The sequence below is a fragment of the Coregonus clupeaformis genome, chromosome 27, assembly GCF_020615455.1.
Source record: "Coregonus clupeaformis isolate EN_2021a chromosome 27, ASM2061545v1, whole genome shotgun sequence".
Taxonomy (NCBI): domain Eukaryota; kingdom Metazoa; phylum Chordata; class Actinopteri; order Salmoniformes; family Salmonidae; genus Coregonus; species Coregonus clupeaformis.
Genome location: NC_059218.1, coordinates 30,072,429 through 30,092,059, shown reverse-complemented (window position 1 = coordinate 30,092,059; position 19,631 = coordinate 30,072,429). Strand labels below are relative to the sequence as shown.

The following is a 19,631-nucleotide window of genomic DNA, read 5'->3' as shown; positions in this document are numbered from 1 at the left end:
TGGTATGTGTGTGTTGGCGAGTTTAGGCCTGCTGGCCATGTCATTGAAGACAGAATGATTTGCTACAGTATAAGCTGTGTAGTGTGTAATTCTGACAAAGACCATATATGGCTTAATCACAGTGGAATCTGCAACACCCATTGACATGAAGTAATGTTGTGCCCTAAGGCTTACATACACATACACGCGCACACACACACACACACACACACACACACACACACACACACACACACACACACACAGCCTGTCAGTTGAACGCCCTAGGGCCACGGCATATTAATCCTTAACGACAAAGCTATGGGAAGGAGTGAAATGGGCCTGCATGTAATGTGATTAGAGTGTGGCTGATTTGAACACAGTTTCTCTTCTCTGGATGTCCTGTCAGCCAGTCATTCAGCCGGCCAGCCAGTCAACCAGTCAGCCAGCCAGTCAGTCAGCCAGTCAGTCAGCCAAGTCAGATGAATAACAAACCACTCACTGCAGTCCCCCCATCATCACCTGCCATGCGCTCTGCTTACCTCTACTCTCTTCATACCCACGTCAACAGCTAGCCCCACATCATTCATTATTAAGCTGACTGGTTACTTAATCGTGTTTTGAATCAGGCAGCCTGGCCAGCTTGTTTTATACATGACTACTGTACTAGCATGACTACTAAGGGAGAGTTCCCGGAACAAGGCTCAATTGGGTCTCTGTGTGGACTGGACTGGCCACACTGTGTGTATGTTTAAACCATGTCTGTGGGCATCACATGAGGATGGTGGCACCTTAATTGGGGAGGACGGCCTCGGGGTAATGGCTGAAGCGGAATTAGTGGAATGGTGTCATATACATCAAACACAGTTTCCATGTGTTTGATGCCATTCCATTTACTCTGTTCCAGCAATTATTATGAGCCGTTCTCCCCTCAGAAGCCTCCTGTGGTGGGCTTGAAGATGACCAGGGTCAAGGGGAAACGGAGGGACACTAGGATGTATACTGAGTGGCCATAAAAGTGAGATTCAGCCTTAACACACCTAGCACACTCAACCGCTATACCAAGAAAAACTCACAATTTTCTTACTGTCTTAAAGAATGTCCCTTTTTTATGAAGAGTGATGGTGCTGAGGAATTATGTGAATGAGTCATTGACGTTAATGCCTAAGGGTTACCACAAGTTGTATTGTGGGTTTGTAATGCTACTTACCTTGAGTAGGAGGTGGTACTTTAGTACTCTCTGCATGGGCACTACCAGCAGGTCCTGGAGCTTGAACTTCCCTTCCTGCACCTTCATAGTGCACTCCTACAAAAATAATATATATACACTACTGTTCAAAAGTTTGGGGTCACTTAGAAATTTCATTGTTTTTTGAAATATTTTTTTTGTCCATTAAAATAACATCAAATTGATCAGAAATACAGTGTAGACATTGTTAATGTTGTAAATGGCTATTGTAGCAAGAAACGGCTGATTTTTACTGGAATATCTACATAGGCGTACAGAGGCCCATTATAAGCAACCATCAGACCTGTGTTCCAATGGCACGTTGTGTTTGCTAATCCAAGTTTATCATTTTAAAAGGCTAATTGATCATTAGAAAACCCTTTTGCAATTATGTTAGCACAGCTGAAAACTGTTGTGCTGATTAAAGAATCAATAAAACTGGCCTTCTTGAGATTAGTTGAGTATCTGGAGCATCAGCAATTGTGGGTTAGATTACAGGCTCAAAATGGCCAGAAACAAATAACTTTCTTCTGAAACTCGTCAGTCTATTCTTGTTCTGAGAAATGAAGGCTATTCCATGCGAGAAATTGCCAAGAAATTTAAGATTTTGTACAACGCTGTGTACTACTCCCTTCACAGAACAGTGCAAACTGGCTCTAACCAGAATAGAAGGAGGAGTGGGAGGCCCCGGTGCACAACTGAGAAAGAGGACAACTACATTAGAGTGTCTAGTTTGAGAAACAGGCACCTCACAGGTCCTCAACTGGCAGCTTCATTATATAGTACCCGCAAAACACCAGTCTCAACGTCAACAGTGAAGAGGCGACTCTGGGATGCTGACCTTCTAGGCAGAGTTGCAAAGAAAAAGCCATATCTCAGACTGGCCAATAAAAAGAAAAGATGAAGATGGGCAGTCTGAGATATGGCTTTTTCTTTGCAACTCTGCCTATAAGGTCAGCATCCCGGAGTCGCCTCTTCACTGTTGACGTTGAGACTGGTGTTTTGCGGGTACTATTTATTGAAGCTGCCAGTTGAGGACCTGTGAGGCGTCTGTTTCTCAAACTAGACACTCTAATGTATTTGTCCTCTTGCTCAGTTGTGCACCGGGGCCTCCCACTCTTTTATTTCAGCTCATGAAATATGGGACCAACACTTTACGTTTTGCGTTCAATTAGGTCACATATATCTATCTATTATGCGTGTTTTTACAGTCTTTTATGTCCAACAATAAAAATAAAAATTAATGTTTATTTATTTATTTTTGGTCCAAAAACTTAAAATAATTTGGCCCGCAGGCTGCCAGTTGGGGAACCCTAGTGTATACACTCCGATACAAAAGTGTCATTTCAAACTATCACTACAACACATTCCTACAATAGTGCATTCCAACAACCGTGCCAACAGCTGTGTGTCCCTAGCCCCTACCACTTAGTCAACAACTACACCAGGCCATTCATACTGATACGGACATTCCTCCACTGTATGAGTAAGAAAAAACACATTCATCCCTCTCTCTGAATAATAGCCATAACAATGTCCTTGCTACTGTAAATATAAACAATGAGCCATACAGCTGCATTGTAATGCATTGAGTCAGACCATGAGCCATCGTAACCCAGTAGATATTGAATGCTATCCTCTGCTCTACAGAAAGAGAAGTTCATTGTTCACTGTGATTATCAGGCCTGATGTCTCTCTCTCTCTCTCTCTCCTGAGGGGATAACTCTGATTCTAATCCACTTTAAAAGCCACATTGTTGTCTGTGTGTGTGTGTGTATGTGTGTGTCAGTGTGCGTGCGTGCATGCATGCATGTGTCTGTGTTTGTGTGTGTGTGTGTGTGTATGTGTGGGTGTGTGGGTGTGTGCGTACGTGCCTGCGTGTCTGTTTGTGTGTGTGTCTGTGTGTGCGTGCGTGCGTGTGTGCGTGTGTGAACGCTCCGAGAGTGAGGCTGAGCAGGGAGAATCAATTCCAAAGCCCTCCTTCTATATGTCAGATAACAGGGTGATAATCATCTCCATTATGTCAACAGCTCCCAGACCCAATATCAGGCTTTTCCCCTATCCTACACCCTAATCGAATCTACCCTAATCCCCCACTTCACCACAGAGCTAGTCTTCTATCATTAGTAACTACCCTTCTCCTATCATCGCTTCTGACTTCGGTTTGGGTCTTGTTTTCTACAGAGAAGTTACTAGTTGAAGTTTTCTGTGTCCTCTCTCGGACGCTCTCAAATCCTTCCAGTGGCCTTTGGTTTTACATCCAAACTGTCAGCTGCAGTCTGCCGTGGTAGGGATGTATTAGTGTGTTTAGGGCTGACCGGGAGGCACTTGTCCCTCAGTGACAGAGGGCAGTTAGAGACTGTACAGTACTGTGCTGTAGATCTCTACTCCTCACAGTTCAGAGTGAGTTTCACTGTGTTTTGAGGACATCCCCAGGCATCAGGGCTGGGACCTAGGGACCTGTCTTCTACTCACACTAGTTGGGAACTGGGTCAGAGATAAAAACTCGGAATTGCGCAACCCAGCACCATGGCTAGGCCAGCAGTGGGCCATGATTTGAGCTAGCAGATGATTCCAGGTTTATCAGATCTTGCAGGACACTGCTGTTTGTCCTACTATAGTGTAGTAGCGTTAGATGGAAGCCAAACAATCAATGTAAAATGTCATGATTCAAAACATCAAGGCTGGTTGTGAAGCAACTTTGCTCCAATGCTGAGCAGATATCAGCTGGGTGGCAAGGGAGGGTGATGGTATATGTGTGTGTGTGTGTGTGTGTGTGTGTGTGTGTGTGTGTGTGTGTGTGTGTGTGTGTGTGTGTGTGTGTGTGTGTGCATGATTGCGTGTGCGTGAGGTTACTGTACCTCTACTTTCATCTTGACGTCCTCCCGCGTGGCGATGAGCTCGTCCAGTGTCTTCTGAGCGGTCTCCATGTGGCTGCAGTACTGGCCGTAGATCAGCAACCTGCACACAACATTACCCCCATTACTCTCACTCTTAACGGTTTTATTACAAGCATATATTGTATTCTATTGTAGGGTTCCTGCAAAGGGTACACAATATCAACACAGTTCATCATAGACCAATATGCTTTTGACTCTTAAGGACCAGTTTATTAGGTAATAACACATTGGGCCTTTACCACTAAGCAGGAGTAAGCCATGCTAATAGAGTTAGATATAAAATAATTACTACAGTATTAAACAGTTCAGTGGGTGACTCATTTGCCACCATAGGGGGCAGATGTAAAATGAATATATTAATAGGAAAGTAATACATGAACTGTAAACCCAGGGAAATATTTAGAAGAATACACGAGTCTACCCAATAAGTCATAATTATAGTTTAATTATCGTACACTAATGAAAGATAGTGATTCTAATATATTCATTTGAAGAGTTCTCTTAGGCAGAAAGTGTGTTAATTTGGGCCAGTGAGGATATGAAGGGCATGTTCATTAAACGGCATAATGGGCACCTGACACAGATGGCTTCATCTAGGAACGAGTTCAAAGTCATCTTGCCTAGAGGATGGCACCGCGCGTGGCACAGATTTCTCCCTCTCCTTTTTCAAAGTAGGGCATTGGCACCACGGGCAGTGCCAAACCCCTCTGACGCTTTTGTCAGAGTCTCAATTTTGAGCGGAGCAGAGCTGCCATTTTTAAGGTCTAATCATGTCTCTGACAGATCCTTAACGGAGACAAGAGCACTGCTACAGAGAGCTGGGAGATGTCTCCAAAAACCTGCAACAGAGAAGGAGCACGGCATGGCTCTTAGAAAATGCTTTAAAACATAGGTGGCTATCTTCTTCTTTCAATTCAACTACTACAGTACTTCACTACGTTTTTTAACAGACCACAACTCTTCACTTAATCTTAAAGTTACAGCATAAGCCACTAACAGAGTGCTTTGATAATAGGAACTACCCTAGCTCTCAAAACTAACCCATTTCCTTTACTAAGCCTCTTACATGAACAAACCCCCTAACTAAGCGCCTGCAGATTGCACAAACCCCATTACAATGCCTACTAACTTATCCAACCTCTCCCTATCGCTTTGTACAATCACAAAATAACTAGATCCCCATGCGTAGGGATGAGTCATCCAGTGTCTGACTATCTGGCTGGCTCTCTCCATCCCTAAACTCCAGTAATGACTGGATGGTTGGAACTCAGGCTCAGCAACGTAGCTATGGCCACCCACTGTGAGGCTCCCTGTCTGGGCCTGGGCCAGAGACAGCGACCCCTGGCGCTAACAAGGGCATGATTAGGGCCTGATCCACAACCAGGGAGACAGCTCATCTCCTCTGATGAAGATTAATGAGGGCCTTTGTCAATAATGAGACAGCAGCCAGGCACAGGCAGTTAGATTCAGCAGCAGGCAGCAGCATTCTGAGGGTCCAGGGACAGGTGTCAGCCACACCCTCTAATAACACGTGTCACAGACCTAATTGAACATGAAGGTCTTATTTTACGAGGCCATTTCAGGAGTGTGATGTTTAAGGTGGAGCGACTGGTGGGGAAAGTGATATTGTGATGAGAGTGTGAGACAATGGATTACGGGTACATTAGACGTCCACTGAGACTAGACACAAGGTTTTGAATAGTTTTGAATATTAGAAGAATAAGCCAGCCAGCAATAAAGAGAGACAGAAAGCAGGGGGGCGAGGTAGAAAGACACAGAGAAAACAGAAGGAGATAGATGAAGAACATGCACAAGAGAGGAAGAGCTCAGTTGGTCGGGGTTAGGCAGCGTCCACAGCAGGGTTTCCTGTAGCCTGTGTAGTATGGGACAGTAACTCTGGGCCTGAGGGCCCGCTTTCTGAAGCTCCTCCACCACCACTAAAAACACTACAAAACCAGGCAGAAGTCTTTAGTGTTGATAGACAAGGACACGGAGAGGCGGCGAACAGAGGCCATCCTAACAGAGACATTTGTCCCCTGCTCAGTGACAGGCCTCAACGTGTGACACAGGGCCTGCTCTGACACTGACACAGCAGAGAGGACGTGGCACAGTGTTAATGCTAATACTTACAGACCCCTCTAATAACAGGCTTTCTTGTTGCTCCAGTTCTAAAGGAAAGTCACTGTCTTTGTTCTCCCAGAGACAGGCAGTGGAAGAAAGGGGATGATTACACACACACACATACTGTTTGCACACACACAGATGAATGCACATACACACCTCACACATGCACAAAGCCACATGTACACACACAGACACACCCACACGACAGAGGCAGACATAATTAGGTCCTGAGACACTGACAGGCACAGCCTCTTCTCTCTTGATGTCTGGACACATCTCCCTTAGAAACCAGCACGTCATACTTCTCTTTTTTATCACTCCTTTTCTCTTTCCCTTTAAAGTTATATGTTTCATTTCTTTGCTCTACACCAGTCTCTCTCTCTCTCTCTCTCTCTCTCTCTCTCTCTCTCTCTCTCTCTCTCTCTCTCTCTCTCTCTCTCTCTCTCTGTCTCTGTCTCTGTCTCTGTCTCTGTCTCTGTCTCTGTCTCTGTCTCTCACTCTCTCTCTCAGTCTCTCTCTCTCCCTCTCTCACAGTGTAACGTTCTGGCTTCTTTAAATAAAGAGGTGAATTGCACACCATTGCATAAGCATATGAATCCGTGAAATTCTACTCTTAAGCTAACCCTAAAACGTCATGTTAAAGGAGTAGAGAAAATGATCCAAGAGCGGTAAGGATGACTCACAGGACGGACTGGTAAAACAATAAGAGCCAACACTGTATAAAGCAGACCTCAACACCACAGAAACACCATGGACTGTACAGACGACTGGACATGGACACATTCCCTTCATTACATGGCTCTCTCATTTAAACGAATGCATAATTGGACAAAATTGATCTAATGAGGGTTCTGTTAATCAAACTGTGTTCTAATGGCCTAGAAAGAGTACAGACTGGATGATGATGATGAGTCAATTGGGATTCTATATTAGAGACAGTCGACAGCATGGATCAAGTCCCCAAAGGGAATGTGCTCTCTATGATGATAAAGCAGCACTCTGCCTACATGAAGGCTTCCGCCAGGCCCTCAAGGAGCTTGACGTGTCATGTGGAAAAGGTGTTGAAGTGAAGCAAAAAAAGTCCTGATTCTCTTGCCCTCTGTCGCTTCTGTCGCCTGCCTGTCTCGGGGTAGCGCCGCCTGTCAAGACGTGTCCTAGCCTATATGTCCTACTGCGATGTGACAACGGCAAGAGCCAAACAGTCTAGGGATGCCCATAGTTCAGTACAGTTCCAACTGCCTAAAGTACTAGAGAGGGACAAGAGAGAGGGAGCGGGAGAGAGAGAGTGAAGGCAGAAGATGGACGGTAAAAAAAGCATGTTGAGGAAACAACCCCTAAACGCCACAGTCGCTTTAGACTGAGCTCTCCCGTGGGAGAGAGGGAGATGTTCCTCAGTCAGTGCAGTGTAAACTCCCTCTTTAAATTCCTCCTCTCTCTCTTCCGGTCGGTGCTCTCGCCCCTGCTGCAGCTACACAGGCTCTCTCATTATGGGAACGCCGTCATGCATGTTATTTCAGAGAAAACACAATTTGGAGTAACTGCTCTCCCCACCTCTGTAGCGAGGCTGCAGTGGCATTGGGCTGCAGTGTCAGGCTGGAGAGGAAATCTCCCAGCAAATCAGAAGTGACAGGCTGCGGAGAGAGGCAATAATATTGACTTACACAAAGCATTGGGACCTCCTCACCTCCACTGAACAAATCCAGCACACAGCAAATGGAGGAGAACGCAGGCGGCGCCCTCTGGTGAAACCCCTCTCTGTTTGCCTCTAAGTACATATTACAGTGTTATCAGGGGAGCGGATTACTCCGGAAATGAGTTTGTAGTTTGGGAAAGTGGCAAGCCCTCCAATGTAAATTATGGGAAACCAACATGGGAGCCTCTTAAAAAAGTAGTCTGCCTTCCTCTATACAGTACATTAAACCTGTCACCAAGTCTTAGCACCTTTTAGAAAAGCTGCCATTAGCTGCAGTGCTGTGGAGAACATTGACATTTTCATCATGGCTTTCACTGGGCGCAGCAATGACAACCTGAAAAGCTTTTTATTTATTTCTCAAAGAGAAAGGAAAAAGCTGGCCTATTGTTGCAAAGGTCACTGGGACTTACAAGCGGAGATAACAACATTAATTAAACGAAGCCGGGTCCTTAGAACCAATCGACAAGGGGCTTTTATGAGAATGGATCCATCTGAGCGGTGCCAAATCGCCTGTTCTCCGGGCTCTGTTACCGGGTAGAGAGCCAGCCACTCATAATGAAACAACAGGAGCTTGTCTGTCAATCATCTCCTGAATACCAAAGGCAGCTGACGCACAGCTCAGCACAGCACTGTGCAAATCAAATGAATAATTTACCCAAAATACCCTCCTGTTCCACATTCAGCAGAATGTCACAGAAGGTAAATATTAACATTCCCTGTCGTTGACATCTTTCAATGCCTGATGATGGGAAGGTGGGAGGAGAGCTTTTTAGCCTGTTGTCGTGTAGAGAAGATCCACATTCTACAAGTCACAACTCTAATCCTACCCATCACAGTAATGTTGAAGCCTGGCCTTTAGTAGCATCAGCTGGCAGACCACACGTTGGCCCGTGACTAGACCATGGGCCATAACTAGGGCCATAACTAGGAGCTGTATAGTGACCTACAAGTGTAGTAGTGCAGTAATGTAGTAGTGAAGAGTCCACTGGACGGGCCAAGCCTGGTTTAGCATAGCGTGAGAGATTTTAAGAGATCTAAGGACAGCTCAATCAGATCAGCAGTGTCAGCAAGATGGGGTGGAAGAGTTTGTGTTTGGGGAGGTAGTGAGGGAGATCGGGATAGAGAGTGTCGTTGCCGTCACGCTAGCTCTGTGTGATGCAGCTCTCCAGGCCCCTGAGCAGCCCTGCAATGAGCCAATTACCTACACAATCTGACAAACTGAAACTATACAAACCCACTGCTGTCTGTTTGGGATGGGGGGATGGCAGTAAGCATACATCCCCCTTACCGGTTATTTACTGTAATCAGATCACCATCCACAGTGTTCACACAAACATATACTTTCCGAGGTTTGGCTCCAGCTCCATGTGAATGTCCTAAAATAAGGCTGGATCAGGACTAACATTCCTGGAGGGCTGTCAAGGTTACATCCCGTCATTACCAGAGCCATTATTACAATTGCCTACTGAGCAGCGCAGCGGGAATCACATCACCACTCCTCCATATGCAAGCAAATCAACATCCCCGGTAATGTACTGCAGCTGCAGTATTCAACAGACTGACTACTCTTCTATCCACTAATGTGTTTCATGAACATAGTAGAACACAGGAATCCATTTCAACAGTATACACACCCTCCATAGAACGCAGAACATGTAGAGGCTGCTATCTTCCTAGCTAGGTTATTTTCTTTATTACAGTGTTACAGACACAGTCAGCGCTTTGCTTACATGCATTTTAAATTAATCCATTTATTCAGTTTAAAACTAATCTCATTTATCCTGTCTTATCCGGAAATCCTGCATCTAAATCCAACTGCATGCACAAAGGGCAGCACAGGGAATACTGATCCCAAACGCACACACACACACACACACACACACACACACACACACACACACACACACACATCTCCTTGAGGTGACTAACCTTTCCTTGAAGTCTATGAAGATCTTCCCCAGACCGTTGCCTCCGCTCACCATGTTGAGGTCGATGGCCCTCAGCAGAGCAAAGTGGACCTTAATCACATCCTGTATGGGTCCAGCACAACCACACTCAGCATGGTAGAACACTTTTTAACACAACTTCTATCATCAACACTGACACAAGGATCACTCTCATCATCACCAGTGTGTACTCACCTCTAGATTTACAAAGATGGCCCCCATGTCTTGTGGACTTAGAACTTGCTTCAGGGGAATCATATAATTCTGAAGAATACCAAAACAGCAGTAGTGAAATTTAAATATACAGGTGTAGGATCTTAATTTGATCATGCATTTGTTGCTGAGAATTTTCCTGCACCGCAGGAAATGCAGATGAGCTTTGTGATTTACATAAATAAACTGAAAACCCACACTAACAAACGGTTACATTAACAGTATTGCACTTTTCATGTAGCCTACTTTCGGCCAGCTAATAGCCTAACCACCGATCAATCAACATTATGGACTAAACCGATGTTGACTGGCACAAACTTTCCCTGTTGTTTGAGTAAGGTCATTGTATGCTTGTCACATTACATAATCTTAATGAGAACAAATACATCCATTAAAATGTAATGAAGAGATGACAGCTTTATTAACCCCAACTCAATTAAGCCCAAACAAGTCCTCTGATTATAAGAAGGTGATTCTGGCTTAATTGGCTCAGCAAACACAAACACACCTTTAGTCTAATGGAACCAGTGGATATTATTGAGAATAATATATTTCTCATCATGGAGAAGCTGCTGTTTTACCGCTGATCTAGTATGAAAATGTATGCACTCACTAACTGTAAGTCGCTCTGGATAAGAGCGGCTCCTAAATGTAAATGTAAATCTAAACAACATTATTTACAACCCTGGGAGAACTGTGTGTGTGTGTGTGTGTGTGTGTGTGTGTGTGTGTGTATCCATAGAACCCTGGGGATCGGTCTCTTCCAATGGGACCGTGCCAATAATAAGCCTATCGACCTGCTCCACTGACATTTGTCCTCTCCAATGAACCTGCCAATAGCTGACATTTCCACACCGCTCCCTGCCTGCGGGCTTGACACAGGAGACGTGACAAAACACACATACTCTAGCAGAAAGCTACACCCAACACTGCCAGCCAGCCAGCCACCGCACGCACACGCACACACACACGCACACACACACACGCACATGCACACACACACACACACACAACTTCACCCCAGCTCCGTCCCTCACCCACCTTCTCAATGTCCTCCAGCGTCTTGTAGTACTTGGCCTCAGTCTCCTGGATCTCCACTAAGCAGCAATTTCTCTTGTCGTCTTCTGTCATGCCCATTTTCTGTGGAGGTAATTAACGGCAGGAGAAGTGACGCTGGGCTGTAATTTTGTCAACGTATGACACGTCACTGACCATGTGGTTAATGTGGCTAATTGTCTAATGATGGGTCTCAAATGCATGGGGCTACTATTTAGGCATGCTCTGACAAGGTCATTATTACAAATCATATTGTACTGTATACCTCCTGTATACACTGTTTACCATTCTATACAATGTACAATACTCATCATCCAAATGGACTTCAACATCTGCAGAATTAATGAGGTAACAAGGACACACGAAGGACGCAATGTATTTCCCATTTGAGTTTCAGCTGCAGTGGTGACATCAATGTACAGTAGTCGATCCCAATAGGGAGTTGTGACTGTAAACTCTACCAGACAGGGGGATTCCAGAACAGAGCCCACCACCCCAGAGGCCCTGCAGCACTGCATCCAAACCCCTCAATGGGAATTTGATGAGCACTTTTAATGAAATGAGCCCAATTCTCACTCCTCACTGCACTCCGACATGATCCAATAGAATATGATACTTCTGATTAACTGTAATTGCTGGGACCAGGTTGTGTAACGCGAGCCGATTGTCCGTGTTGTGGGAAAGCGGGGACATAAACACTGGAACTGGGGCTTTGTATGAGTTGACTGCCGGCTGGCTGGCTGGCTGGCTGGCTTGCTCACGGCCAAGTGCTAATGAACATCTGTGTCTGCAGCTCTGTACCAGGGGAACATCTGGGGCCAGCCACAGAGCAGAGCAGAGAAGAGCCGGGGAGCGTGGAACGGCCAAGGCAAACGCAGCCGCCCGCCACATCCAGACTTATTTAGCCACGCGAACAGGCCCGCCATTAGGGAGAGGAGGAGAACGAGGGCAGTGAAAACAAACAAAGGAACACAGAGCATTACTCATACCCTACGGCTGGGGTGGGTGGGGGGGGGGGGGGGCAGCATTACTCATACCCTACGGCTGGGGGGAGGGGGGAGGGCAGCATTACTCATACCCTATGGCTGGGGGGAGGGGGAGGGCAGCATTACTCATACCCTACGGCTGGGGGAGGGGGGAGGGCAGCATTACTCATACCCTACGGCTGGGGTAGGGGGAGGGCAGCATTACTCATGGGGAGGGGGGAGGGGGGAGGGCAGCATTACTCATACCCTACGGCTGGGGGAGGCAGCATTAATCATACCCTACGGCTGGGGGAGGGGGGCAGCATTACTCATACCCTACGGCTGGGGGAGGGGGGCATTACTCATACCCTACGGCTGGGGGAGGGGGGCAGCATTACTCATACCCTACGGCTGGGGGGGGCAGCATTACTCATACCCTATGGCTGGGGGGAGGGGGCAGCATTACTCATACCCTACGGCTGGGGGAGGGGGGCTTTACTCATACCCTACGGCTGGGGGAGGGGGAGAGCAGCATTACTCATACCCTACGGCTGGGGGGGGGGGGGGCAGCATTACTCATACCCTACGGCTGGGGGAGGGGGGCAACATTACTCATACCCTACGGCTGGGGGAGGGGGGGGGGCAGCATTACTCATACCCTACGGCTGGGGGAGGGGGGGCAGCATTACTCATACCCTACGGCTGGGGGAGGGGGGGGCAGCATTACTCATTCCCTACGGCTGGGGGAGGGGGGGGCAGCATTACTCATACCCTACGGCTGGGGGAGGGGGGAGAGGAGGGGGAGGCTGGCTAGCCTTGCAGCATCAGATCAGTGAATCACAATGCAATACAAAACTGAGAGACAGTTGAAATAAATAAATAAATAAAAAACTTCTGCGAATAATACGACCATGTGAAAATCTCTTGACATCATCTCTGTCTCAATTGTCTCTCAACAGTCTTGGTTTGAGAGGAGTATTCATTCTATCGTGCCATCTGCAACAGGGCTGAATGTTAATTATCAGTTCTGATCATACAATAGGGGGATAATCACGTCAAACCACAGCCAATTAGAGACTCACAGGCCCAGATCCAGCTGGGTAATAGAAAACAAACACCCAATCAGGCCTGCTGGGGAGCACCGCTACAGAACTGACATAGGAACTGATGACAGCAACGTTTTATTGAGAGGCTGTATTAAGGTTTGATCTGGCATGTGGCGGCTTTTGATGATGTCATACAGAGAGACTGTCATGCTGTTGACGGTGATATGTTGATGTCACGGTGAGTCACACTCACACAGGGGCAGATAGGGTTTCCCTTGACCTGTGCTGTAGGTCATTGATCTGAGGGGAAGGGTGTTGTGGGGACATGTCAGTCTCAGACAGACTGTTGGATAGCGCCAGATGAAAGATTGGTGAGTCAGGGCACTTACCTGCATGTATCTGATCTGCAGCATCAGGAAGGGAAAACATAGCAGATGAGCAGAGCAGAACACATACCGACAGATAGAGAGCATCATAGGTCAGGGAGGACACACCCACACAGAGACAGACACACCCACACACACAGAGACAAGCAGAGAATGACATATACACAAGCCAACACAAAGCTCTCACCATGGGTTGTCTTACTTCCACCTTGATGATGTCCTCGTAGATGTCATCTCCATCGTCCTCACAGGGAACACAGTCGTAGATGTCATCCTCCCCCACGTCATGCTCACTGGGGAACACACACACAGTCAGTTATCCAATTGCAATTTCCTTTGAAAGGGTAGACACGTAACACTGAAGGTTACATTTACATTTATGTCGTTTAGCAGACGCTCTTATCCAGAGCGACTTACAAATTGGTGCATTCACCTTATGATAGCCAGTGGGACAACCACTTTACAATTATTTTTTATATATATTTTTCTAAATTTTTAATTTTTAGAGTATATTTTTCATTTTCATTTGTTTTATATATATATATATATATATATATATTTATTTAATTGTAGTTTGTTATTTTATTTTATTATTATTATTATAATTTTTTTTTGGGGGGGGGTAGAAGGATTACTTTTATACTATCCCAGGTATTCCTTAAAGAGGTAGGGTTTCAAGTGTCTCCGGATGGTGGTCAGTGACTGAGCTTGTTCCACCATTGGGGTGCCAGAGCAGCGAACTGTTTTGACTGGGCTGAGCGGGAACTGTGCTTCCGCAGAGGTAGGGGGACCAGCAGGCCAGAGGTGGAAGAATGCAATGCCCTCGTTTGGGTGTAGGGACTGATCAGAGCCTGAAGGTAAGGAGGTGCCGTTCCCCTCACAGCTACGTAGGTAAGCACCATGGTCTTGTAGCAGATGCGAGCTTCAACTGGAAGCCAGTGGAGTGTACGGAGGAGCGGGGTGACGTGAGAGAACTTGGGAAGGTTGAACACCAGACGGGCTGCAGCATTCTGGATGAGAACGGTTAACCCCAACATTGAAATCAGATTAGGCACTTGACACTTAGCTGAGTGCTAAAGTAACTATGGGTTCCCATTAGCCATAATCAGCAGGGCTGAGGAGTCAGGCAGTCAGGCCACAGTGGTGGTCTATGTCTGTTTCAACCCCACTTCACACTCTTCACAACTACTCCACAAACATGTCTCTCTACCGTACCCCCCCCTCCTCCCTCTCTGTGGATGACTTCGTCAACCATTTTGAAAAGAAGGTTGACGACATCCGATCCTCGTTTGTTAAGTCAAATGACACTGCTGGTCCTGCTCACACTGCCCTACCCTATGCTTTGACTTCTTTCTCCCCTCTCTCTCCAGATAAAATCTTGCGACTTGTGACGGCAGGCCGCCCAACAACCTGCCCGCTTGACCCTATCCCCTCCTCTCTTCTCCAGACCATCTCCGGTGACCTTCTCCCTTACCTCACCTCGCTGATCAACTCATCCTTGACCGCTGGCTATGTCCCTTCTGTCTTCAAGAGAGCGAGAGTTGCACCCCTTCTCAAAAAACCAACACTCGACCCCTCTGATGTCAACAACTACAGACCAGTATCCCTTCTTTCTTTTCTCTCCAAAACTATTGAGCGTGCCGTCTTTAGCCAACTCTCTTGCTATCTGTCTCAGAATTACCTTCTTGATCCAAACCAGTCAGGTTTCAAGACTGGTCATTCAACTGAGACTGCTCTTCTCTGTGTCACGGAGGCTCTCCGCACTGCTAAAGCTAACTCTCTCTCCTCTGCTCTTGTCCTTCTAGACCTGTCTGCTGCCTTTGATACTGTGAACCATCAGATCCTCCTCTCCACCCTCTCCGAGCTGGGCATCTCCGGCGCGGCTCACTCTTGGATTGCGTCCTACCTGACCGGTCGCTCCTACCAAGTGGCGTGGCGAGAAGCTGTCTCCGCACCACGTGCTCTCACCACTGGTGTCCCCCAGGGCTCAGTTCTAGGCCCTCTCCTATTCTCGCTATGCACCAAGTCACTTGGCTCTGTCATATCCTCACATGGCCTCTCCTATCATTGCTACGCTGACGACACACAACTAATCTTCTCCTTTCCCCCTTCTGATAACCAGGTGGCGAATCGCATCTCTGCATGTCTGGCAGACATATCAGTATGGATGACGGATCACCACCTCAAGCTGAACCTCGGCAAGACGGAGCTGCTCTTCCTCCCGGGGAAGGACTGCCCGTTCCATGATCTCGCCATCACGGTTGACAACTCCGTTGTGTCCTCCTCCCAGAGTGCGAAGAGCCTTGGCGTGACCCTGGACAACACCCTGTCGTTCTCCGCTAACATCAAGGCGGTGACCCGATCCTGTAGGTTCATGCTCTACAACATTCGGAGAGTATGACCCTGCCTTACACAGGAAGCGGCACAGGTCCTAATCCAGGCACTTGTCATCTCCCGTCTGAATTACTGCAACTCGCTGTTGGCTGGGCTCCCTGTCTGTGCCATTAAACCCCTACAACTCATCCAGAATGCCGCAGCCCGTCTGGTGTTCAACCTTCCCAAGTTCTCTCACGTCACCCCGCTCCTCCGCACACTCCACTGGCTTCCAGTTGAAGCTCGCATCTGCTACAAGACCATGGTGCTTGCCTATGGAGCTGTGAGGGGAACGGCACCTCCGTACCTTCAGGCTCTGATCAGTCCCTACACCCAAACGAGGGCACTGCGTTCATCCACCTCTGGCCTGCTGGCTCCCTACCTCTGCGGAAGCATAGTTCCCGCTCAGCCCAGTCAAAACTGTTCGCTGCTCTGGCACCCCAATGGTGGAACAAGCTCCCTCACGACGCCAGGACAGCGGAGTCACTCACCACCTTCCGGAGACATTTGAAACCCCACCTCTTTAAGGAATACCTAGGATAGGATAAAGTAATCCTTCTAACCCCCAACCCCTTTATTCCAACCCCCCAATTTTTTTGTGTGCAAAATAAAAATAAAAAATAACATTGTAAAGTGGTCATCCCACTGGCTATAAGGTGAATGCACCTATTTGTAAGTCGCTCTGGATAAGAGCGTCTGCTAAATGACGTAAATGTAAATGTAAATTACTAACAGAAGTTGAGGGTCGGCCCAGAAGATAACAATGTAGTGAGATCCCATTAAAGGCTGAAGCAGTAAAGATCATGGCCAACAACCGAAAAGCATTTCTGTGCATTAACTATGGGGGGGAGTTGTGTGCATGTGTAAGTACCATTCAGCAGACGCTTTTATCCAAAGTGACTTACAGTCATGCACGCATACATTTTAGGTATGGGTGGTTCTGGGAATCAAACCCGTTACACTGGCGTTACAAGCGACATGCTCTACCAACTGAGCTACAAAGGACCACTATGTGTGTGTGTGTGTGTGTGCACGTGCATGCTTATGTAAGTATGAAACAGAAGGGACCCAGTGACCTCCCTAAACGCTTCAGCGTACATCCAAGAATGGAGATGAGATCAAATCAGCACCCGGCGCCTTGGATCCATGTGTGCCTCCTCACCCCAGTGACAGCATCAGTGGCATCCTTCAGCCCACACCCAGCAATCGTCCTCTGGGGCACACACAGCCCCGTCTCAGCCTGGACCGTCTTAAACCAGCCTGACAACCACACAAGGTGTCCTTGCCTGCCCATGACTAAGCCACCTCTCACTCAGACAGGAACAGTCAGGAACACACAGCTACATCCTGTGCTGGTTCTATGGTTTCATGGTCGTGATGAGTTCCACCAGCACAGGCAGACGGCTCACCTTAGACCACCACAGAGAGCCCCCCTTCTCTCTCTCTCTCGCTCTCTCTCTCCCACTCTCTGCTCTAGCCACATCTGAAGCCTCTGTCGAACATCAAAACACCATTCTATGCCAAATCTCGGCAGCAGAAAACACGGAAATCCTGAAAGGCTCCAAGCTGTTTGTTCCCTTCAGCCATTTTCTGAGGAGAAAAGATAACATAAAGCAAAATGAATTGCACGCCTGCTCCAGATATTGTAGGAATGTGGCTAGTTTGATGGTTAACTACAGCGTAACAGAGGGAATAAAAAGCAGTGGTCTAATGAATATTTGTTTTTCCATTGAAACTCATTAGTATATATAATAACACACAGTCTTGTTATTCTGTGACCTGGAGGCTAGGGGAAAGCGGGGAAACAGTTTCTATTGGTTTTGCACCACACTGACTGAATTACCTTTAATTAGTACAGTACATGCTCTGACGTGTGTGTGTGTGTGTGTGTGTGTGTGTGTGTGTGTGTGTGTGTGTGTGTACAGGCTGGCTGTGACTGTGGTGCAGTGTGACCTCCAGGCTTTATTTCCTAGAGCTGTGGGACGGCTCTCTCTTCTAGAACTCCTCTCCCTCTTACTGTACATCCCTAGAACTCCTCTCCCTCTTACTGTACATCCCTAGAACTCCTCTCCCACTTACTGTACATCCCTAGAACTCCTCTCCCTCTTACTGTACATCCCTAGAACTCCTCTCCCTCTTACTGTACATCCCTAGAACTCCTCTCCCTCTTACTGTACATCCCTAGAACTCCTCTCCCTCTTACTGTACATCCCTAGAACTCCTCTCCCGCTTACTGTACATCCCTAGAACTCCTCTCCCACTTACTGTACATCCCTAGAACTCCTCTCCCTCTTACTGTACATCCCTAGAACTCCTCTCCCGCTTACTGTACATCCCTAGAACGCCTCTCCCTCTTACTGTACATCCCTAGAACTCCTCTCCCTCTTACTGTACATCCCTAGAACTCCTCTCCCTCTTACTGTACATCCCTAGAACTCCTCTCCCTCTTACTGTACATCCCTAGAACTCCTCTCCCGCTTACTGTACATCCCTAGAACTCCTCTCCCTCTTACTGTACATCCCTAGAACTCCTCTCCCTCTTACTGTACATCCCTAGAACTCCTCTCCCTCTTACTGTACATCCCTAGAACTCCTCTCCCTCTTACTGTACATCCCTAGAACTCCTCTCCCGCTTACTGTACATCCCTAGAACTCCTCTCCCTCTTACTGTACATCCCTAGAACTCCTCTCCCGCTTACTGTACATCCCTAGAACTCCTCTCCCTCTTACTGTACATCCCTAGAACTCCTCTCCCACTTACTGTACATCCCTAGAACTCCTCTCCCTCTTACTGTACATCCCTAGAACTCCTCTCCCTCTTACTGTACATCCCTAGAACGCCTCTCCCGCTTACTGTACATCCCTAGAACTCCTCTCCCTCTTACTGTACATCCCTAGAACTCCTCTCCCTCTTACTGTACATCCCTAGAACTCCTCTCCCACTTACTGTACATCCCTAGAACTCCTCTCCCTCTTACTGTACATCCCTAGAACTCCTCTCCCTCTTACTGTACATCCCTAGAACGCCTCTCCCTCTTACTGTACATCCCTAGAACTCCTCTCCCTCTTACTGTACATCCCTAGAACACCTCTCCCACTTACTGTACATCCCTAGAACTCCTCTCCCTCTTACTGTACATCCCTAGAACTCCTCTCCCTCTTACTGTACATCCCTAGAACGCCTCTCCCTCTTACTGTACATCCCTAGAACGCCTCTCCCTCTTACTGTACATCCCTAGAACTCCTCTCCCTCTTACTGTACATCCCTAGAACTCCTCTCCCACTTACTGTACATCCCTAGAACTCCTCTCCCTCTTACTGTACATCCCTAGAACTCCTCTCCCTCTTACTGTACATCCCTAGAACTCCTCTCCCTCTTACTGTACATCCCTAGAACTCCTCTCCCTCTTACTGTACATCCCTAGAACTCCTCTCCCACTTACTGTACATCCCTAGAACTCCTCTCCCTCTTACTGTACATCCCTAGAACTCCTCTCCCTCTTACTGTACATCCCTAGAACTCCTCTCCCTCTTACTGTACATCCCTAGAACTCCTCTCCCTCTTACTGTACATCCCTAGAACTCCTCTCCCTCTTACTGTACATCCCTAGAACTCCTCTCCCACTTACTGTACAACATTAAAGGTCCACTCCCGCTTACAACTCAATGACAACCTTTGCTCCTAGAAAAGTTGTAATCATTATTTAGATCTTCTCATTTTC

The 19,631-nt window shown here is 47.2% G+C and overlaps 1 protein-coding gene across 10 annotated transcripts in view; it reads right to left on the bottom strand.

The window, feature by feature from the left end:
- The window catches only part of LOC121541727 (guanine nucleotide exchange factor VAV2), a 234,649-nt gene that overhangs the window by 12,730 nt on the left and 202,288 nt on the right, over positions 1 to 19,631 (bottom strand). For 7 of the 10 annotated variants that reach the window (XM_041850987.2, XM_041850989.2, XM_041850993.2 and 4 more), the window contains exons 5-11: positions 13,724 to 13,829; positions 13,540 to 13,554; positions 11,125 to 11,223; positions 10,066 to 10,134; positions 9,854 to 9,954; positions 4,069 to 4,168; positions 1,190 to 1,285 (exon numbers count right to left, since the gene is read on the bottom strand). In XM_041850987.2, the coding sequence (XP_041706921.1) occupies positions 1,190 to 1,285; positions 4,069 to 4,168; positions 9,854 to 9,954; positions 10,066 to 10,134; positions 11,125 to 11,223; positions 13,540 to 13,554; positions 13,724 to 13,829 (586 nt within the window). The remainder of the gene's footprint in view (positions 1 to 1,189; positions 1,286 to 4,068; positions 4,169 to 9,853; positions 9,955 to 10,065; positions 10,135 to 11,124; positions 11,224 to 13,539; positions 13,555 to 13,723; positions 13,830 to 19,631) is intronic. The other 3 variants (XM_041850990.2, XM_041850992.2, XM_041850996.2) reach the window with 1 other exon arrangement.